The sequence below is a fragment of the Mytilus galloprovincialis genome, chromosome 4 (genome assembly GCF_965363235.1).
Source record: "Mytilus galloprovincialis chromosome 4, xbMytGall1.hap1.1, whole genome shotgun sequence".
NCBI lineage: Eukaryota > Metazoa > Mollusca > Bivalvia > Mytilida > Mytilidae > Mytilus > Mytilus galloprovincialis.
In genome coordinates this window covers 1,875,562-1,898,897 of record NC_134841.1, presented here as the reverse complement: position 1 = coordinate 1,898,897, position 23,336 = coordinate 1,875,562, and the positions used below count along the sequence as shown (strand labels likewise).

At 32.0% G+C, this 23,336-nt stretch overlaps 2 protein-coding genes across 3 annotated transcripts in view; one reads left to right on the top strand and one right to left on the bottom strand.

The window, feature by feature from the left end:
• The window catches only part of LOC143070946 (protein RRP5 homolog), a 53,799-nt gene extending 46,583 nt beyond the window's left edge, over window positions 1-7,216 (top strand). The window contains exons 39-43 of the mRNA XM_076245048.1: window positions 399-583; window positions 1,320-1,488; window positions 2,943-3,096; window positions 5,400-5,565; window positions 6,317-7,216. Coding sequence (XP_076101163.1) covers window positions 399-583; window positions 1,320-1,488; window positions 2,943-3,096; window positions 5,400-5,565; window positions 6,317-6,485 — 843 coding nt within the window. The 3' untranslated portion in view covers window positions 6,486-7,216. The remainder of the gene's footprint in view (window positions 1-398; window positions 584-1,319; window positions 1,489-2,942; window positions 3,097-5,399; window positions 5,566-6,316) is intronic.
• A 992-nt stretch (window positions 7,217-8,208) lies between these two features.
• LOC143071102 (uncharacterized) overlaps window positions 8,209-23,336 on the bottom strand; it is a 33,522-nt gene continuing 18,394 nt past the window's right edge. The window contains exons 8-17 of one of the 2 annotated variants that reach the window (XM_076245195.1): window positions 17,719-17,783; window positions 17,097-17,173; window positions 16,480-16,828; window positions 15,951-15,971; window positions 13,233-13,300; window positions 12,551-12,667; window positions 11,394-11,513; window positions 10,353-10,494; window positions 9,142-9,292; window positions 8,209-8,523 (exon numbers count right to left, since the gene is read on the bottom strand). In XM_076245195.1, the coding sequence (XP_076101310.1) occupies window positions 8,427-8,523; window positions 9,142-9,292; window positions 10,353-10,494; window positions 11,394-11,513; window positions 12,551-12,667; window positions 13,233-13,300; window positions 15,951-15,971; window positions 16,480-16,828; window positions 17,097-17,173; window positions 17,719-17,783 (1,207 nt within the window). In that variant the 3' untranslated portion in view covers window positions 8,209-8,426. The remainder of the gene's footprint in view (window positions 8,524-9,141; window positions 9,293-10,352; window positions 10,495-11,393; window positions 11,514-12,550; window positions 12,668-13,232; window positions 13,301-15,950; window positions 15,972-16,479; window positions 16,829-17,096; window positions 17,174-17,718; window positions 17,784-23,336) is intronic. The other variant, XM_076245196.1, reaches the window with a different exon arrangement.

Genomic DNA, 23,336 nt, shown 5'->3' with positions numbered 1-23,336 from the left:
GGAACATTAGATAGTGAACATTTCTCTGCTAACAACAAACAAGAGTAAAACAATTGTACTGTATTTAAAAAAATAATCAAACATTAATGTGTTATGAAATCACCATTAGAAAGTTTCAGTAACATTTAGAGGTCACAATAAACATGATTAACAGTTGTGGAAAACTTACATGTTTTTTTTTCATTCTCAACATATATTATTTTTAGGTCTTTTGTTAACAAATTATGTCATCCCAGAATTTGAAGACATCAATATACAAGTTGATTTGTTTGTCTCAACATTGCAAAATGTCAAGTTTTGCATGTTTTTGTAAATATGGTGTTTGATGTACCTGTATTAAAAATTTTCTGTTGCAACAATCAAAGGCTGAAAATAAATAGTATTTGATCTGATTTTAGTTTGAGCAGCATCAGTTAGTAGGGGACATAACTCCAGGTGCAGCAGATGACTTTGACCGACTTGCTCTTCAATCTCCTAATAGTTCTATGGTCTGGCTGAGGTATATGGCATTCCACTTAGAAACAGCTGAGATAGAGAAAGCAAGAGCTGTGGCAGAAAGAGCTCTCAAAACCATCTCTTTTAGGTAGGTTAAAACTAGAGGCTTTGGGCTTTGATAAATTGTTGAAAATCAGTTATATGGAGTTTTTTTCTAAACGCCTTCAAATATTGGGCTATTTTTTTGTTTGTGAGTTAATCATGATAAGTTTTGTTCCTCTCCATTAATTTTTGCAAAAATTAAAGGGTTTACAACTTTGAAAATTGTTGAAAATCACAGTTATACGGACTTTGTTTCTAAACGCTTTCAGATATTGGGCCGATTATTGGTATGTGAGGTAACCATGATGAGATACAGATCAAGTTAAAGTTTTGTTCCGCTTCGCTAATTTTTGCCGAAATTACAGGCTTTGGACTTTGATAAATTGTTGAAAATTACAGTTATACAGACTTTTTTTCTAAACGCTTTCAGATATGGGGCTGATTTTTGGTATGTGAGTTACTCATGATGAGTTACAGATCAAGTTTAAGTTTTGTTCCTCTCCATTAATTTTTTGCCAAAATTAAGGGTTTACAACTTTGAAAATTGTAGAAAATCACAGTTATACACTTTTTTTCTATAGGCCTCCACATTTTGAGCTGAGTTTTGTTAACAGTTAATTTATAATTATGAACATGTCAATGTGAGACTACCATCATGTTTGTGTCCACATGTGTTATTGAAATTGCAGATTTTTCAATTTTTTAGGACAGGGCCATTTGTGTCGCTTTGACACATCTTGTTCTAACATGAAAACCATTATATTTCCTCTTTTTTTTTGTAGAGAAGAACAGGAAAAATTGAATGTTTGGGTAGCATTCCTGAATTTAGAGAACATGTATGGTACACCAGAAGAACTGGCTAATGTTCTAGAGAGAGCATTACAACAGAATGAACCTTTAACTGTCTATCAACATCTCATCAATATATACTTCAAGGCAGGGAAGTTCCAGGTAAATAAATATTAACAAGAATGTGTCCATAGTACAATTCGCACTATCATTTTCTATGTTCAGTGGACCGTGAAATTGAGGTAAAAACTCCAATTTGGCATTAAAATTAGAAAGATCATATCATAGGGAACATTTGTACTAAGTTTCAAGTTGTTTGGACTTCAACTTCATAAAAAATTACCTCACCCAAAAACTTTTACCTGAAGCAGGACAGACGAAGTGACAGACAACTGAACGGAAATACAAATGGACGCACAGACCAGAAAACATAATGCCCATAGATGGGGCATAAAAAAAGTCATACTGTCATGTTCAGTATTCAGTAATTTTGCTGTTTGACCTTATTATTAAATGATTTGCTACAAATTAATGCAGCTGAGTATTCAGCTATAATGAAAGGTTTTTGGCTGGTTTAATGCAGCTGAGGTTCAGCTATAATAATAGCTTTTTGGCTGGTTTGAAAGGAGTATTCAGCTATAATGAAAGCTTTTTGGCTGGTTTGAAAGGAGTATTTAGCTATAATGAAAACTTTTTGGCTGGTTTGAAAGGAGTATTTAGCTATAATGAAAGCTTTTTGGCTGGTTTGAAAGGAGTATTCAGCATAATGAAAGCTTTTTGGCAGGTTTGAAAGGAGTATTCAGCTATAATGAAAGCTTTTTGGCAGGTTTGAAAGGAGTATTCAGCTATATTGAAAGCTTTTTGGCAGGTTTGAAAGGAGTATTCAGCTATAATGAAAGCTTTTTGGTTGGTTTGAATGGAGTATCCAGCTATATTGAAAGCTTTTTGGCTGGTTTGAAAGAAGTATTCAGCTATAATGAAAGCTTTTTGGCAGGTTTGAAAGGAGTATTCAGCTATAATGAAAGCTTTTTGGTTGTTTTGAAAGGAGTATCCAGCTATATTGAAAGCTTTTTGGCTGGTTTGAAAGGAGTATTCAGCTATAATGAAAGCTTTTTGGCAGGTTTGAAAGGAGTATTCAGCTATAATGAAAGCTTTTTGGTTGGTTTGAAAGGAGTATCCAGCTATAATGAAAGCTTTTTGGGTGGTTTGAAAGGAGTATTCAGCTATAATGAAAGCTTTTTGGCAGGTTTGAAAGGAGTATTCAGCTATAATGAAAGCTTTTTGGCTGGTTTGAAAGGAGAAATCTTAGTACTTGGGATTGATTATTATTTGTTGGAAACCAATTTCCGTGGGTTTACTGGGTACAGGTCAAGCTAAAATTCAAATGTTCAACTTACAAATTTTCTATAGGTTTTGTATGCAGAGATTGGAAAAACCATGAAATCAAAATTCTACGAAAATACAAGTTTTTCTCAATCCACGAAAATTGGTACAAACAAAATTAAATAAAACCATTGTATGATAAATAGAAATTAAACTTTAAACTATAACTAGTATCAATTATATCTCAAATTATTTAATAATAATTTCAATATTTCTGTTTAATTGCTTTGTAGGATGCAGAAAGCACTTACAATATAATGTGTAGGAAATTCTCATACAAAAAAGAACCTTGGATTGGGTTTGGATTGTTCCACTTTAAAAATGGCAAATTTGAATCTGCCAGAAAAATCCTGCCAAGAAGTCTGAAAAGTCTCAGCAAGGACAATCGTAAGTTTACTTTATGTTAAATAAGAAAATAAAGTTCATGAAATTTTTTTGAGACATGCTATCAATCGGTCACGTTTTGTTTCAGACAAAAAGAAAGGAAATTAAAGATTGGGGAAATCAATACCAATAATCAAAGTTACTAAGTAAGCAATGGTCTTATTAACTATTCTGTGTAAGCAATGGTCTTATTAACTATTCTGTGTAAGCAAGGGTCTTATTAACTATTCTGTGTAAGCAATGGTCTTATCAACTATTCTGTGTAAGCAATGGTCTTATCAACTAGTCTGTGTAAGCAATGGTCTTATCAACTAGTCTGTGTAAGCAATGGTCTTATCAACTAGTCTGTGTAAGCAATGGTCTTATCAACTAGTCTGTGTAAGCAATGGTCTTATCAACTAGTCTGTGTAAGCAATGGTCTTATCAACTAGTCTGTGTAAGCAATGGTCTTATCAACTGTTCTGTGTAAGAACTATTCTGTGTAAGCAATGGTCTTATTAACTATTCTGTGTAAGCAATGGTCTTATCAACTATTCTGTGTAAGCAATGGTCTTATCAACTATTCTGTGTAAGCAATGGTCTTATTAACTATTCTGTGTAAGTAATTTTCATCACATTCTGCCAGTCACTTCTTATTTGACTGTACTTTTGAATTTTGTTTTACCAACAATAAAGTATGGCACTTTTTATACGACCGCAAAATTTGAAAAAATTTTCGTCGTATATTGCTATCACGTTGGCGTCGTCGTCGTCGTCGTCCGAATACTTTTAGTTTTCGCACTCTAACTTTAGTAAAAGTGAATGGAAATCTATGAAATTTTAACACAAGGTTTATGACCACAAAAGGAAGGTTGGTATTGATTTTGGGAGTTTTGGTCCCAACATTTTAGGAATTAGGGGCCAAAAAGGGCCCAAATAAGCATTTTCTTGGTTTTCGCACTATAACTTTAGTTTAAGTTAATAGAAATCTATGAAATTTTGACACAAGGTTAATGACCACAAAAGAACGGTTGGGATTGATTTTGGGAGTTTTGGTTTCAACAGTTTAGGAATTAGGGGCCAAAAAAGGGCCCAAATAAGCATTATTCTTGGTTTTCGCACAATAACTTTAGTTTAAGTAAATAGAAATCAATGAAATTTAAACACAATGTTAATGACTACAAAAGGAAGGTTGGTATTGATTTTGGGAGTTTAGGTCCCAACAGTTTAGGAATTAGGGGCCAAAAAGGGACCCAAATAAGCATTTTTCTTGGTTTTCGCACCATAACGTTAGTATAAGTAAATAGAAATCTATGAAATTTAAACACAAGGTTTATGACCATAAAAGAAAGGTTGGTATTGATTTTGGGAGTTTTGGTCCCAACATAATAAGGGGCCCAAAGGGTCCAAAATTAAACTTTGTTTGATTTCATCAAAATTGAATAATTGGGGTTCTTTGATATGCCGAATCTAACTGTCATGACTGTGTATGTAGATTCTTAACTTTTGGTCCCGTTTTCAAATTGGTCTACAATAAGGTCCAAAGGGTCCAAAATTAAACTTAGTTTGATTTTGACAAAAAATGAATCAGTTAGGTTCTTTGATATACTGAATCTAAAAATGTACTTAGATTCTTGATTATTGGCCCAGTTTTCAAGTTGGTCCAAATCGGGGTCCAAAATTAAACTTTGTTTGATTTCATCAAAAATTGAATAAATGGGGTTCTTTGATATACCAAATCTAACTGTGTATGTAGATTCTTCATTTTTGGTCCTGTTTTCAAATTGGTCTACCATTCAGTGATAACAAGCAGTTTTTTTACATCTTAATATTTTAGGATGTATTTAAATGAGTAGTTATTGTTGCAAACTCCATTAGAAATTTTAATTGAGATTAGTTTTGGAATAAGGGAAAGGGGGATGTGATTAAAAAAATTGGGTTCAATTTTTCTCATTTGAAATTTCATAAATAAAAAAGAAAATTTCTTCAAACATTTTTTTGAGAGGATTAATATTCAACAGCATAGTGAATTGCTCTAAGAGAAAACAAAAATTTTAAGTTCATTAGAACACATTCATTTTGTGTCAGAAACCTATGCTGTGTCAACTATTTAATCACAATCCAAATTTAGAGCTGAATCCAGCTTGAATGTTGTGTCCATACTTGCCCCAACCGTTCAGGGTTCAACCTCTGCGGTCGTATAAAGCTACGCCCTGCGGAGCATCTGGTTGACTATGTAGCTAGTTGGTTGCACTTTGCATGACATTGATTAAACTTATTGCATGTAGAATCTTAGCAGAACAATAAAGCTATGATTGTGATTACAGATGTAGAAATAATAGCCAAGTTTGCACAGATGGAGTTTAAGCATGGAGAACCTGAAAGAGGGAAAACAATGTTTGAGAACATTCTAAGTAATTATCCCAAACGTACAGATCTGTGGTCAGTGTATGTAGATATGGTCATTAAAACTGCTGATATAGAGGCTGTAAGGTATGTATCTAATTGTTATTTTACTTATTATACCCCCGCTTTGAAAAAAAAGGGGGTTTACTGTTTTACCTCTATCTGTCCTTTTGTCAGTCCGTCAGTCTGTCAGTCAGTCCGTCCGTCCCATGAATATTTTTCGTCACATTTTTCTCAGGAACTACACTACCAGGATTTCTGAAATTTGGTTTCAGGCTTGATATAAGTCAGCTATACTGTGTGATGCGTTTTCAGATTCATCACTCGACAACTTCCTGTTTACCGAACACTTACCATTTTATTTCGTCGCATTTTTCTCAGGAACTATAATTCCAGGATTTCTGAAATTTGGTTTCAGGGTTTATATAAGTCAGCTATACTGTGTGATGCGTTTTCAGATTCATCACTCGGCAACTTCCTGTTTACTGAACACTTGCATATTTTTACACTATTAACATTATCCACTTGCGGCGGGGGTATCATCGGTGAGCAGTAGCAACAAGCTACCAAATGACAATGAACATTAGCAACTATAGGTTACTGTACATCCTTCAACAATGAACAAAATCAGTATCCGAAGCATGCTATAAAAGGCCACAAAAAAGCAAATGTAAAACAACTCAAATAAGAAGACTATAGTCCTGATTTATGTACAAGACAATAAACAAGAAAATAATAATGATATACAGCAACACACGACAACCATTAATTACCAGCTCAGGACTCCCCCCCCGCCCCCCTTCTTCATAAATTGACTTATGTTTTCATTCTTTTACAGACATTTACTGGACAGAGTTATACACATGAAGCTGTCGGCCAAGAAAATGAAATTCTTCTTCAAGAAATATTTAGACTTTGAAAAATCTCATGGAGACAATAAGCATGCAGATTATGTTAAAAAGAAAGCATTTGAATATGTAGAATCTAAAGGCTTTGTGGATGAATAAGTTTATAGTTGTGATATTTTAAATGAAAATAAACATTTTATGGTAAAATAGGGATGATTTTGCCAACATAAGGCTTATATTAGCCCCAAGAAAATGAAGTTTTAAAATGTGTAAATGTATAAAAAGAAAAAAATGTATGAATTAGTCAACTTTTCAATGTTATGGCATCAATATAACATCAAAGGATGCACCTATTTTATGAACGTAGAGGGAAAATGCTGATTTTAAGCAGTATTTTCTTCGACAGGTTACATTGGTATTTTAATTTTCACAAATTTTTCTTAGGTTTTATGAGTAACTATTTACTTTGAGCTAAGTCTGCGGCATTACTGCTATAATTATTATTTGCAGCTATTTCTTTATATGAAAACACCTCTATCCTCTTTCAAAATTCATTTTATATCATCAAATTCAGAAAATTTCAACATTTGAAAATAAAATTCAAGAAGCAAATATCTGATAAAAGATTTCTAGGGTTACAAAACATTGTAATTTCACCTTAAATATATTTAAATGTTTCATTTGCAATAATGTATAGTAGAATGAGTCTAATAGTTGTGTAATGATATCAGTGGTATAAATCCGATATCTGAATGATGAAATAGAGAAAGCGAAAGTGTTTATGAGAAATGATTGATGTATTGTGAATGATCATTGTTAGAAAGAAAGTCCATATAATTATTATTTAACTTTGTCATGTGTTCATATTCTGATAAAATACAACATTTTAAAAACACAAATCTTTTTCGTTTTTAATAGCCAAAATAAAACAAGTGTACACCAAGTATGACTATGAGGTTATGGTCAGATAAATTATGTCAGACCAACATATACACACAATTCATTATACACCAAATATAGTTGTCCTATTGCGTATGCTAATTAAAAAAAATTGACTAATGAACCATGGAAATGAAATCAAGATCAGACGAAACCTGCCAGACTTACATGCTGGATAGTAATATCTATGTCTCGCATACTGCCACTTTCATCAGAAAAAAATAAAGGACAAATAAAAGATGCCCAATATGACAAAAGCTCATATTGACTCTTATGGCCAGGAGAGCAAAAGGATTTTCATGAAGATCTCTAATCTTTCTTATAACAAATGATTTTTTTTCTGACACCATATGTTTTGCCTGGTGGATGTGGTATGATTGCCAAATGTCAATAGACCATTATTTTGTAATATACATTTTGCCTATGTGTTGTCTGTACCAAGCAATTTATAGAAGTTGACATAATGTGACAATAAAGCATGCTTTATTATTATAATTCTAGTACATTTAAATGTATTCAAGTTAAGTATGATGTCCATTTTCATGAGTGTGGGATATTCTTGCTGTGTTAAAGATCCATTGGTGGCTTTCAACTGTTATCTGCTCTGGTCAGGTTGTTGTCTCTTTGACATATTCCCCATTTGACCATTTCCATTCTAAATTTTATCACAAACAAGAATGTGTCCCAAGTACATGAATGCCCCATCTGCACTATCATTTTCTATGTTCAGTGGACCGTGAAAATTGGAGAAAATCTAAATTAGAAAGATCATATCATAGGGGACATGTTTACTAAGTGTCAAGTTGATCGGATCGGACTTCAACTTCATAAAAAATTACCTCAACCAAAAACTTGAACCAAAACTTTAACCTGAATGGACGGACAGATGCACAGACCAGAAAATATAATGCCCATAAATGGGGCATAATGAAAACACAATTCCTAAGTTACAGGTTATCTAATTCTATTATATGATTGTTCATAATATCACAGACTCTTCATTAATAAATAGTTTAAAATCTAGATTCCTTTGTCACTTTGCTAACATGAGTGCCAATGTCTACTTTCTCAGTTCTGGCAGTCTACTGTCTACTGGATCATTTAAATCAGATTGCATTAACAGACTTGTCATTGCTAAGTTTGTATTCCTCCATCAGGACATCATGAAGCCCCAATCTCCTTTGACTGTATTGCCTGTATTTTCATCGATGTTTCCTGAATTGTTAAACTTTGTGTGGCTGCAATCATCTCATTACACCTGAAATAACAAACAACATTTCAGTTGTACTTTATTTCTTCCCTTCTTTATGGTCAAATTTAATTCTCATGTTTTTATAAACATAACATTTGGTCCTCAATGCTCATCAACATCTACTTTATTATCCTAACCCAGACACATTACAATTTTAAGTTGTATGCCAACATTACTGTTTGACAAATCTAAAATATGTGGAACTATACTTGCATATTGCTTTAAATAGCAGAAAAGTCCATATCTGGTTTACTTGAGATTTCCAGATGAGTTCTATCGTAGACAAAAACTGCAATTGGCCTGAATCTTTGTTAAGAATTTTTTTTCCCAATTTCCCAATCATCATATTAAATTAGAGAAAAAAAAAGTTTCTGGGAAATGTTGAGGAATTATTTACACCGGTAAATATTTTTCTTTGATACCTTTGTCCCAATGATAAAATATCATTTAAACCAATTATCAAACTCCATACAAAAAGTTCAAATTCCAATCTGGATTTTTTTTCTCCAATAAATTCATGTTGTTTTATAGTTTTCCAATCTGTAGAAATGTGCATACTAAGCCACAAATACTGTAGGTGTTTTGTACATAAAAGCTATATAGTTTACAGACTATGATATCTACCTGACTAGTTCTTCCACCTGGCTCTCCGTAGCTTTCTCCATTGTTGACAAAGCATGAGCCATTGCACTGACACTGGGTAGATCTTTACGTATCATCACAGACAACTCGCCCAACAACTGTTCACTCTCCAGTAAAGAATGTTCTAAATCTCCTAAAAAGAGTTAATAAAATATGGTCAATACATCTACAAAATATTTTCATACCAGAATTGAAATTTCTTCACTATTTTTTGACAAATTGCTTCGCTGAGCACAGCTGGATACGACCGCAGAGGTCCAACCCTGAACAGTTGAGGCAAAAATGGACACAAGTCTGAACTTGGTTTGTAATTAAAGATTTGACACATAATAGGTTTCTGACACAGAATAACTGTAGTCTAAAGAACTTATGGTTATATGATTTGAATTTATATTCAATTTTTAGCTTTTGTGTAATACACTATGCTGTTGCAAATTGACACCCTCCCCCCCTTTTTTTTTTTATAATTTCTGAAATCTGAAAGGAGAAAAAATTGTCCCCTCCTACAATTTCTTATTTGTCCCCAATTCCTAAATGGTTTGAGGCATAACTCCCCAGTCAATCCTTACCATCCCTTTGTGGTATGGAAACTTGTGGTGTAATTTCAGAGATTCATACACTTAAACACAAGTTATAGTCTGGAAACTACTAAAATACTTATTTCGGCACCTTTTTGGGCCCCTAATTCCTAAACTGTTTGGACCATAACCCCCAAATTCAATCCATAGCTTCCTTTTGAGGTTATAAACCTGGTGTATAAATTTCATGGATTTCTAATAATTCATACTAAAGCTATTGTCCGGAAACCAACTGTCTCGGACAATGACAATGTGATACCAATGTAATCATAATTTTTTTTTGCAGTCGTTTAAAAAGTTAAAACTTTAAAGAAAATTTATAATTGCTAAAATCTTTGAAAACAACATGAATTATTTTATGATTTGTTAAAAAGCTGTTTCCCAAAACTATTTTTGTAGCTTACATGCACTTTTGTAAGTTGTCAAAGATCTGCATTTATAAATATGCATATAAAATCAAAATTTACAGTACATTTATTGATCCAATAATTTACAAAAAAGAGATATAGGAGGCTTCTTTTGTACAGCAAAAGATGATTGGTTGTTTGTTTGTTTAACTTCTAATGCATTATAGGAATCAGATGTAGTAAACTTAAACTGAGTATATCAACATACTTTGGTACTGGTCTTCATCGTCAGGGATATACACTCCTTTAGTTGGTATCTGATGTCGTGTGGTATCCAGTGCGTGAGCTAAGGTATCATACTCCTTTGTTAGCTGTGGCAGACTGGATACAATAGGACCTAATGACTGTCTCTACAAAATAGTATAAGTAAAACATGGAAGAAATTTTTTTAATGCACTGCTTATCTTATTTGGGTGGAATCAGAAAAAATGAAGATTTTAACATATTGGGGCATATTGTTTCCCCCATTATATTAAGGAAAGTAAATTAAATGTCAAACCAACAAGTTCAATACCAGCTAACTTGCAGCCAAATTTCATTTAGATGTAGTACAATTTCTTGTCATGTTAATTGTTTATTTTTAATCAAAATCTTAACAGTAAAGTTCACATTTAATTGTTTATTTCAACAAAAACGTTTAATACCAAAGGAATGGTTATTCTTTTTTTATTTATATGAAGAGAAGAACGAAATCATATATTTAAGAATCAACACAATATTTATGTATTTCTTAAATCATTCAATATATGAAGTCAATATGATGTAATAATTGTGTACAATATGTATGAAAACATTTTTTTTGGCTTCTATTTATAGGTTTTTCTAGAAAATTGGCCATATCTAAGGATCAAAATAATTCTCACCTAGAAAAATACAGTACAATTTTTCATTCAACAATATAGTTTAATAAACTATGCTGTCAATATAATGGAATAGAAGTGAGAGGTTTAGCTAGCTATTAAACAAGGTTTAATCCACAATTTTCTATACAAGGAAATGCCTGTATAAAGTCAGGAATATGACAGTAGGTTTCCATTCATTTGATAAGTTTAAGCTTTTGAATTTACCATTTGATGAAGGACTTTCTGTTTTGAATTTACCATTTGATGAAGGACTTTCTGTTTTGAATTTACCATTTGATGAAGGACTTTCTGTTTTGAATTTACCATTTGATGAAGGACTTTCTGTTTTGAATTTTCCTTGGAGTTCAGTCATTTTGTTATTTTACTTTTTACATTAGTCAACAAACCTGCAAATCAATCTGTACATCAACTTCATTTAGATGTTTTAATCTCATTAATTCTTTGTCCATTTCATGATTCTTCTTCTGCAGTTTCTCTACCTCTGTGTAAATACCTAAGATCTGAGCCTAGAAATATAGTAAATAGAGATTAATACATGGCCTTTTCCATATCAGCCTGGGTATCATCCCGAGACCCCATATCAGCCCGAGACGGAGTCGAAGTGCTGATATGGGTCTCGGGATGATACCCAGGCTGATATGGAAAAGGCCATGTATTAATCGCTTTATCATATACTTCCAACAATAGTTTTATGTAAGGCAAATAAACTAATGCAATAACTAAAACAGTCAAACATTTTATAAAGAAAATTAAAATTATGAATCAAATATACTATAGTTGTCCAACAACAGCATCATTAACTCCTTATATATTTATGGTAACATTTCCTATAGAGGCATTTTGAAACATTGAAAATTTGGAAGAGTTTTACGATCATTACTACTCCATGTTTGTTGTACTATAAAATGATTCATAATTGTCAATAGCATTTGTTAGCAAGTATTAAACTATCCCCACAAAAGTTCCCGTAAATTTTGACGTCATCATAAAAAACATCTGACATCACAATGGAAAAGTAAACAACCAATACCAGAAACACCGAAAGTAACTTGCACGAGAGGCACTATTATGGGTTTTGTGCACGAGATGCACCTGATATGGGTTATCAGCCCGGGTGGGAAATTATGGCTTGTGTACTTCCGCTCATTACACATATGCAAAAGCTATCATATCAATGCTAAGTATATGATAAATATAAATAAATTCAATGCTATTAAAAGTATATATTTATACTTGTTTATCAATTTTGCATTTTTTAAAGTTCACATAATTAGAAACATGTGCACTAAGTTTCAAATTGATGTGACTTTTACTATCTTATCCTCAAAAATCTACAAACAACTTTATAAAGATTCAGGATGAATTACACTGACAAATTGTATATACACTGGTCTCTTTGTTAAAGATTATATGTTGCCCTGTAGATGTCGTAATGTTGGATATTGGGGTACTCTCATTGACATATACTCAACATCTCTTTTATTCACAGAACACTTAACATGGCTTGTTTACTGTTCAGCCATATGCTATCTATTAAACTGACCATAGCTTGTTTTTCTTGTTCTTCCCTGACTTTTTGTGCTTTGGTTGACAAGTACAATGATTGAATATATCTAGCATACAACATGTCTAACTGGTGTTGTGTTAGTTTGGCTTGTTTCTGTGAAAAAGAGAACATACAATTATCGTAGACATGAACAAAATCCTTCCTAACTTTGTCATCTTTCATATTTCTGCTAAGTATGGACTTCACAATTTTGGTGTTAATTGATACAAACTGCTTTCACTATTGGATCTATAATAATACTAATTTAATATTTGTAACTTTAAAACAAGGCATGTATCTCTCCAAGTAACCATAAAAACAATATTGACAGAATGTGACAGGTTCTCTGTTGATAGTAACAACATCTGTATGCTATTTTTCATTTCTTTACCTACTATCAAAATTTGTATATTTGTGGATATTTGATTTCCTGGTTTTGACAATCTTTGTATACAAAGCCTATTGAAAATGTGTATTGGTTGAACATTTGAATTTGTGGTTCACCTGGACCCTCGAAACCTACAAAAATTGGCATCCAACAAATAATAATGAATTCACAGTATGATCTTTTTTTTCTTACATTTTGTGACTTTGATGGAGAGATGTCTCATTGGCACCTATACCACATCTTCTTATATCTATGTACATGCATGCATATCTTACAATAAATAGTACTTGCCTTTTTCTTAGGTGGCAGATGTGTAGATACATTAGACAACACAGAGTGATTGATTCTAGAGCCTTCACCTGTGAAATATAGATTAATATTTAGGATTTTATTTTGATATGATTTTTACACATGCGAAATACTAAAAGTTGACAATTAACTTCAATGATACTGTTCTTTGTTTAATTACATACATTAAGGGGGCTCGCGGGTATAAATCATTTTTTTTTCTAATACAGGATTTCGCTATATTTTTTTATAAATAAACCTTATCCTATACCTAAAAGAACAAGAGTGCACACGCTGAAATGTCTCGCCTTCTATACTAATCATTGATATTATGCTGATAGTCCTAAGTATAAAGCTTAGTTTTATTACAACTGTCTCATAAACTTAACATTAACCAAGATAACTAAACAAAGACCAAAGAACCTTGAAAATGAGGTCAAGGTTAGATGAACCATGCCAGGCAGACATGTACAGCTAACAATGCTTCTATACAACATATATAGTTGACCCATTACTTAAAGTTTAAGAAAAATAGACCAAAACACAAAAACTTAACACTGCAATGAACTGTGAAAATGAGGTCACCGTCAAATAAAACCTCCGCGACTGACATAAAGATCATAAAATATTTCCATACACCAAATATAGTTGACCTATGGCATACAGTATTAGATTAAAAAGACCAAAACTCAAAAACTTAACTTTGACCACTGAACCATATAAATGAGGTCAATGTCACATGACATCTGCCCGCTAGACATGTACACCTTACCATCATTCCATACAACAAATATAGTAGACCTATTGCATAAAGGTATGAGAAAAACAGACCAAAACACAAAAATTTAACTATAACCACTGAACCATGAAAATGAGGTCAGGGTCAGATGACACCTGCCAGTTGGACATGTACACCTTACAGTCCTTCCATACACCGAATATACTAGCCCTATTGCTTATAGTATCTGAGATATGGACTTGACCACCAAAACTTAACCTTGATCACTGATCCATGAAATGAGGTCGAGGTCAAGTGAAAACTGTCTGACAGACATGAGGACCTTGCAAGGTACGCACTTACCAAATATAGTTATCCTTTTACTTATAATAAGAGAGAATTCAACATTACAAAAAAATTGAACTTTTTTTTCAAGTGGTCACTGAACCATGAAAATGAGGTCAAGGACATTGGACATGTGACTGACGGAAACTTCGTAACATGAAACATCTATATACAAAGTATGAAGCATCCAGGTCTTCCACCTTCTGAAATATAAAGCTTTTAAGAAGTGAGCTAACACCGCCGCCGCCGCCAGATCACTATCCCTATGTCGAGCTTTCTGCAACAAAAGTTGCAGGCTCGACAAAAACGAAATAAAAAAATGGGGTCACTGTTCATTTAAGCTCACAATCTGCCCCGGAAATAGCATACATTTTTGTTAATGTCCTTTTTTTCTGTTGAACTGATAAGAGAAATAGAGGTAATATCAAAATAAAAAAATAACCTAATCACAGAAATCGCTTAATTTTTACAATAATTTAGTTCATGTACAGCTTGTTTGAAAACAATAATAAAAAAATATAGGTCACCAATGTGTTTAAAAAGATATTTAAAAAAATGGCATTTTTGCACCAAAGGGAGATAATTTGGAGCTTTTTCAATGATATCAACATTTTAAAAGTCATCTGGGGCCAAGACGAATCCATTTTTGGGGTTAATTTTTGTACATTATCCTAAAGTAATAACTGATAGTGTAATAAATAAAATTTGTAATGAAAAAACAAATGTTTTATTTTTTTCTGAAATTTTTGTACTTGCGAGTCTCCTAAAACAACTAAAAACACATTGTATAATCATTCATGTCTTTTTATTAAATGTTAGCTCTAATCTGAAATCTTTTTATGATAAAAGCCTTTACATAGATTATATTTCGAATTTATTATTACTTAAGCTTTATCTAATAATATCAACATTCTAAGCTCACTAAAAACTATTTTTGAATTAGAAAAAACACATAGCTACAACAGAGGGAATTGATATTTCTATGTACCATATTTGAAATGAATTCATTTAAAAATTGTTATGTAAATTATCTCAAGCAAATATAGTTAATCTATTGGTTATAGTATCTTAGACACCAACATCAGCATGAAAACTTAATACTGACCCATGAATGAGGTCAGGGTCAGATGAATTCTACCTAACAGACATGAATACTTTGCAATCATTTCTGTACACTAAATATAGTTCTATTGCTTAATGTGTCCGTGATATGGACTCGACCCTGAAAACTTAACCCTGCCATATGGATATGTTGACGTTGCAAGAATCCCATATACCGAATATTATTATATAGCGAGTATTTCTCATGACAAAACAACTAAATTTTGTTTTCAAGCAGTCAATAATGGCATTCAACAGACACACATTAGAAATATAAAGCTTTATACAAATAGTTAACGATGTTGCAGTCAGGGATAAAAACAAATTTAGTTTATTTACAAATCATTCATAACAGTCATGGAAGAAAATGTTTTTTTATTTAATTTTTTTTTATCATGCATGAACTTCATATATTTAACTAATTTATTTAAGCAGAATATCTTTGTCTCTCAAATCATTTCATTGCAATATGGTACATAACATGCTTTGGTAAATGTAGCTTATCAAACACAAACAATTATAATCACAACAATCATGCAATAAATTAAATATCTTACGCCATACTGATTTCCTTAAACCTTAAGGAAAAATATATAACCAACTAATGCTTTTGATCTTGTAAGAATCTTAAAGTTCCAATATATATATGTATTTTCTTGTATCAATATTTTGTAGAATGTATGTGTTTAAACATTTTAAGTATACATCGTGAACCTAAACTCACCAGGTACACAACTCAGTTGTTAGCAAGTTGAAAATACTACAAAATTCCAAAGCTACAGATCACTAGGTCAACAATCTAAAACAATGTACGTTAGTTTTAACATAATGCCCTAATTATGGCTACACTTTGTTTAACAAAGATTACTTCAAAAGTTTTGTGTCCTCACTCCTTAGTGCTATTAAACATTTCATTTTATTTGGCCTTTTAAACATTTTTGATGCTCATGAGTTTTTTAATTGTAGATGAAACACATGCCTGGCATAAATAATTTTAAGCCTGATTCTATAATGAGTTTATATACCTCTCAATGATGAATTGCTAATATCCTACTCAGTAAAGATTCAATAAAATATTTTACATACCAGTAGATAAAACTGATATTTCTGGGTGTATTGCTGAAGCATCAATCTCATTAGGGAAGTCTGACCCATCATGTGTAGGTGTTGACGTCTGTCCTCCAGTTGTCATGTGGGAGTTGTCTGGTGTGAGGGGAGATACTCCATTATTATTCATACTGGTTCCCATCTCTGTTACTTTGCCTTTACTCTGACTGGTTCCCGAATCGCGACTTGACAGCTTTGGTTTTTGGATTGTTCTTGGGGAAAAATCAATAGATGTATCTTTGGTTTTGCGTGATATTTTCCTTGCAGATTTTGGAGCAAAATCCATACTTCTACTAGCCTTTGAAATGCTCCTGTCTGGCCTAGTTGGCTGATAATATTAAATGTGTATAGTATTATTACAGTAATAAGTAATGTAACTTTAGAAATGTGATGTTTTTATTATTGCCCAAAACTGAGAAAGGATAGGTTATATAGAAGAACAGACAAACAAATTAGAACAACAGACTTATCAACATCCCTTCAGTTAAGATAAACAATTCTCAACCTTGGTTGTCTGTGATTTCTGAGGCTTCTCAGTTATTTCACAGATTTATATTCAGACTTCATGAAAAAAATGTTTTACCAGTTTTATTTACCTTAGGGTGTAATACTGATAGTGAGGTTTTAACTTTAGCATCTGCAGCTTGTAAATACCTGGAAGCAACTACTCGACCTATCAACAGAAAATTATTAAATACAGTATAATTTTGCATTCATTACTTTTTTCAATAAACAAACTTGCCTTAACATTCATCAATCTCTTAGGTGCACAAATTGTCTCCCCTTTTATCTGACCTTACCAAGGGTTTAGAAATGGTAATTTTTGCCAGTCATGACCTAAACTGAAATGTCATTGACCAAAATGGCTGGTTGGAATTTAAGTCAAATTTACTTTTTTTACAGAAATAATTCCTGCCATTTCATTGAGATCAGGTTTCTTAATTGCAAATTTTCACTTAATTTTATTTTGAAACATTTGTGTGGTAATAAAACTGCCACTCCAGTATGGTGTGTTAATCCTGAGGGCCCGTATAATAACCATATTATTGCCCAAAAGAGATACCTTTTTATTGTAGTTCCTCACATCTGACAGAAACTTTCAATTCATCTAGATGTCTAAAATTGTGTGAAAAAATTCCAGATCCTTAGACCTAACTCTAATATCAATTTTAACAATGTAACTTACTGGTTAAATAACTAAGAGTTAAGAGATCTTACTAGATTTTTTCTTTGCTGTCTGTGGCGTTTTAATTGGTAATGGTGACTTTTTCTTCACTGGTGCACTGTTGAATATAGGAATTATTTTTTTTAGAGCAACAATAATCTTATCAAAATACACACCAACAAATTATTTAAAGTATCAGAAAATAAGAGGTATATGTGAAAAGTGTGACTTAAACGCAATGTAGCCCTCCCTATTAGATTGATTGATTGTTGGTTGTTTTAGATGTTATTAATTCTTTAACAGGTAACAGTGTAACTGTGGACATTGAGATTTTTACCTTTTCTTTCTGATATTCCCCTTTGTTTTAGATGTTATTAATTCTTTAACAGGTAACAGGGTAACTGTGGACATTGAGATTTTTACCTTTTTCTTTCTGATATTCTCCTTTGTTTTAGATGTTAATAATTCTTTAACAGGTAACAGGTAACTGTGGACATTGAGATTTTTACCTTTTTCTGTCTGATATTCCCCTTTGTTTTAGATGTTATTAATTCTTTAACAGGTAACAGGGTAACTGTGGACATTGAGATTTTTACCTTTTTCTTTCTGATATTCCAGGTAACAGGGTAACTGTGGACATTGAGATTTTTACCTTTTTCTTTCTGATATTCCCCTTTGTTTTATATGTTATTAATTCTTTAACAGGTAACAGAGTAACTGTGGACATTGAGATTTTTACCTTTTTCTTTCTGATATTCCCCTTTGTTTTAGATGTTAATAATTCTTTAACAGGTAACAGGGTAACTGTGGACATTGAGATTTTTACCTTATTCTTTCTGGTATTCCCACTTGTTTTAGATGTTAATAATTCTTTAACAGGTAACAGGGTAACTGTGGACATTGAGATTTTTACCTTTTCTTTCTGATATTCTCCTTTGTTTTAGATGTTATTAATTCTTTAACAGGTAACAGGGTAACTGTGGACATTGAGATTTTTACCTTTTTTTTTCTGATATTCCCCTTTGTTTTAGATGTTATTAATTCTTTAACAGGTAACAGGGTAACTGTGGACATTGAGATTTTTACCTTTTCTTTCTGATATTCCCCTTTGTTTTAGATGTGACTAAATCTTTAACAGGTAACAGGGTAACTGTGGACATTGAGATTTTTACCTTTTCTTTCTGATATTCCCCTTTGTTTTAGATGTGACTAAATCTTTAACAGGTAACAGGGTAACTGTGGACATTGAGATTTTTACCTTTTCTTTCTGATATTCTCCTTTGTTTTAGATGTTATTAATTCTTTAACAGGTAACAGGTAACTGTGGACATTGAGATTTTTACCTTTTCTTACTGATATTCTCCTTTGTTTTAGATGTTATTAATTCTTTAACAGGTAACAGGTAACTGTGGACATTGAGATTTTTACCTTTTCTTTCTGATATTCCCCTTGGTTTTAGATGTTATTAATTCTTTAACAGGTAACAGGGTAACTGTGGACATTGAGATTTTTACCTTTTTCTTTCTGATATTCCCCTTTGTTTTAGATGTTATTAATACTTTAACAGGTAACAGGGTAACTGTGGACATTGAGATTTTTGCCTTTTTCTTTCTGATATTCCAGGTAACAGGGTAACTGTGGACATTGAGATTTTTACCTTTTTCTTTCTGATATTCCCCTTTGTTTTATATGTTATTAATTCTTTAACAGGTAACAGGGTAACTGTGGACATTGAGATTTTTACCTTTTTCTTTCTGATATTCCCCTTTGTTTTAGATGTTAATAATTCTTTAACAGGTAACAAGGTAACTGTGGACATTGAGATTTTTACCTTTTTCTTTCTGGTATTCCCACTTGTTTTATATGTTAATAATTCTTTAACAGGTAACAGGTAACTGTGGACATTGAGATTTTTACCTTTTCTTTCTGATATTGCCCTTTGTTTTAGATGTTATTAATTCTTTAACAGGTAACAGGTAACTGTGGACATTGAGATTTTTACCTTTTCTTTCTGATATTCTCCTTTGTTTAATTTGTTATTAATTCTTTAACAGGTAACAGGGTAACTGTGGACATTGAGATTTTTACCTTTTCTTTCTGATATTCCCCTTTGTTTTAGATGTGACTAAATCTTTAACAGGTAACAGGGTAACTGTAGACATTGAGATTTTAACCTTTTCTTTCTGATATTCTCCTTTGTTTTAGATGTTATTAATTCTTTAACAGGTAACAGGTAACTGTGGACATTGAGATTTTTACCTTTTCTTTCTGATATTCTCCTTTGTTTTAGATGTTATTAATTCTTTAACAGGTAACAAGCTAACTGTGGACATTGAGAGTTTTACCTTTTCTTTCTGATATTGCTCTTTGTTTTAGATGTTATTAATTCTTTAACAGGTAACAGGGTAACTGTGGACATTGAGATTTTTACCTTTTCTTTCTGATATTCCCCTTTGTTTTAGATGTTATTAATTCTTTAACAGGTAACAGGGTAACTGTGGACATTGAGATTTTTACCTTTTCTTTCTGATATTCCCCTTTGTTTTAGATGTGACTAAATCTTTAACAGGTAACAGGGTAACTGTGGACATTGAGATTTTTACCTTTTCTTTCTGATATTCCCCTTTGTTTTAGATGTGACTAAATCTTTAACAGGTAACAGCGTAACTGTGGACATTGAGATTTTTACCTTTTCTTTCTGATATTCTCCTTTGTTTTAGATGTTATTAATTCTTTAACAGGTAACAGGTAACTGTGGACATTGAGATTTTTACCTTTTCTTTCTGATATTCTCCTTTGTTTTAGATGTTATTAATTCTTTAACAGGTAACAGGTAACTGTGGACATTGAGATTTTTACGTTTTCTTTCTGATATTCCCCTTGGTTTTAGATGTTATTAATTCTTTAACAGGTAACAGGGTAACTGTGGACATTGAGATTTTTACCTTTTCTTTCTGATATTCCCCTTGGTTTTAGATGTTATTAATTCTTTAACAGGTAACAGGGTAACTGTAGACATTGAGATTTTAACCTTTTCTTTCTGATATTCTCCTTTGTTTTAGATGTTATTAATTCTTTAACAGGTAACAGGTAACTGTGGACATTGAGATTTTTACCTTTTCTTTCTGATATTCCCCTTGGTTTTAGATGTTATTAATTCTTTAACAGGTAACAGGGTAACTGTGGACATTGAGATTTTTACCTTTTCTTTCTGATATTCCCCTTGGTTTTAGATGTTATTAATTCTTTAACAGGTAACAGGGTAACTGTAGACATTGATATTTTTACCTTTTCTTTCTGATATTCCCCTTTGTTTTAGATGTTATTAATTCTTTAACTCGTAACAGGGTAACTGTAGACATTGAGATTTTTACCTTATTCTTTCTGGTATTCCCACTTGTTTTAGATGTTAATAATTCTTTAACAGGTAACAGGGTAACTGTAGACATTGAGATTTTAACCTTTTCTTTCTGATATTCTCCTTTGTTTTAGATGTTATTAATTCTTTAACAGGTAACAGGTAACTGTGGACATTGAGATTTTTACCTTTTCTTTCTGATATTCTCCTTTGTTTTAGATGTTATTAATTCTTTAACAGGTAACAGGTAACTGTGGACATTGAGATTTTTACGTTTTCTTTCTGATATTCCCCTTGGTTTTAGATGTTATTAATTCTTTAACAGGTAACAGGGTAACTGTGGACATTGAGATTTTTACCTTTTCTTTCTGATATTCCCCTTGGTTTTAGATGTTATTAATTCTTTAACAGGTAACAGGGTAACTGTAGACATTGAGATTTTAACCTTTTCTTTCTGATATTCTCCTTTGTTTTAGATGTTATTAATTCTTTAACAGGTAACAGGTAACTGTGGACATTGAGATTTTTACCTTTTCTTTCTGATATTCCCCTTGGTTTTAGATGTTATTAATTCTTTAACAGGTAACAGGGTAACTGTGGACATTGAGATTTTTACCTTTTCTTTCTGATATTCCCCTTGGTTTTAGATGTTATTAATTCTTTAACAGGTAACAGGGTAACTGTAGACATTGATATTTTTACCTTTTCTTTCTGATATTCCCCTTTGTTTTAGATGTTATTAATTCTTTAACTCGTAACAGGGTAACTGTGGACATTGAGATTTTTACCTTATTCTTTCTGGTATTCCCACTTGTTTTAGATGTTAATAATTCTTTAACAGGTAACAGGGTAACTGTAGACATTGAGATTTTAACCTTTTCTTTCTGATATTCTCCTTTGTTTTAGATGTTATTAATTCTTTAACAGGTAACAGGTAACTGTGGACATTGAGATTTTTACCTTTTCTTTCTGATATTCTCCTTTGTTTTAGATGTTATTAATTCTTTAACAGGTAACAAGGTAACTGTGGACATTGAGAGTTTTACCTTTTCTTTCTGATATTGCTCTTTGTTTTAGATGTTATTAATTCTTTAACAGGTAACAGGGTAACTGTGGACATTGAGATTTTTACCTTTTCTTTCTGATATTCCCCTTTGTTTTAGATGTTATTAATTCTTTAACAGGTAACAGGGTAACTGTGGACATTGAGATTTTTACCTTTTCTTTCTGATATTCCCCTTTGTTTTAGATGTGACTAAATCTTTAACAGGTAACAGGGTAACTGTGGACATTGAGATTTTTACCTTTTCTTTCTGATATTCCCCTTTGTTTTAGATGTGACTAAATCTTTAACAGGTAACAGGGTAACTGTGGACATTGAGATTTTTACCTTTTCTTTCTGATATTCTCCTTTGTTTTAGATGTTATTAATTCTTTAACAGGTAACAGGTAACTGTGGACATTGAGATTTTTACCTTTTCTTTCTGATATTCTCCTTTGTTTTAGATGTTATTAATTCTTTAACAGGTAACAGGTAACTGTGGACATTGAGATTTTTACGTTTTCTTTCTGATATTCCCCTTGGTTTTAGATGTTATTAATTCTTTAACAGGTAACAGGGTAACTGTGGACATTGAGATTTTTACCTTTTCTTTCTGATATTCCCCTCGGTTTTAGATGTTATTAATTCTTTAACAGGTAACAGGGTAACTGTAGACATTGAGATTTTAACCTTTTCTTTCTGATATTCTCCTTTGTTTTAGATGTTATTAATTCTTTAACAGGTAACAGGTAACTGTGGACATTGAGATTTTTACCTTTTCTTTCTGATATTCCCCTTGGTTTTAGATGTTATTAATTCTTTAACAGGTAACAGGGTAACTGTGGACATTGAGATTTTTACCTTTTCTTTCTGATATTCCCCTTGGTTTTAGATGTTATTAATTCTTTAACAGGTAACAGGGTAACTGTAGACATTGATATTTTTACCTTTTCTTTCTGATATTCCCCTTTGTTTTAGATGTTATTAATTCTTTAACTCGTAACAGGGTAACTGTAGACATTGAGATTTTTACCTTTTCTTTCTGATATTGCCCTTTGTTTTAGATGTGACTAAATCTTTAACAGGTAACAGGGTAACTGTAGACATTGAGATTTTTACCTTTTCTTTCTGATATTCTCCTTTGTTTTAGATGTTATTAATTCTTTAACAGGTAACAGGTAACTGTGGACATTGAGATTTTTACCTTTTCTTTCTGATATTCTCCTTTGTTTTAGATGTTATTAATTCTTTAACAGGTAACAAGGTAACTG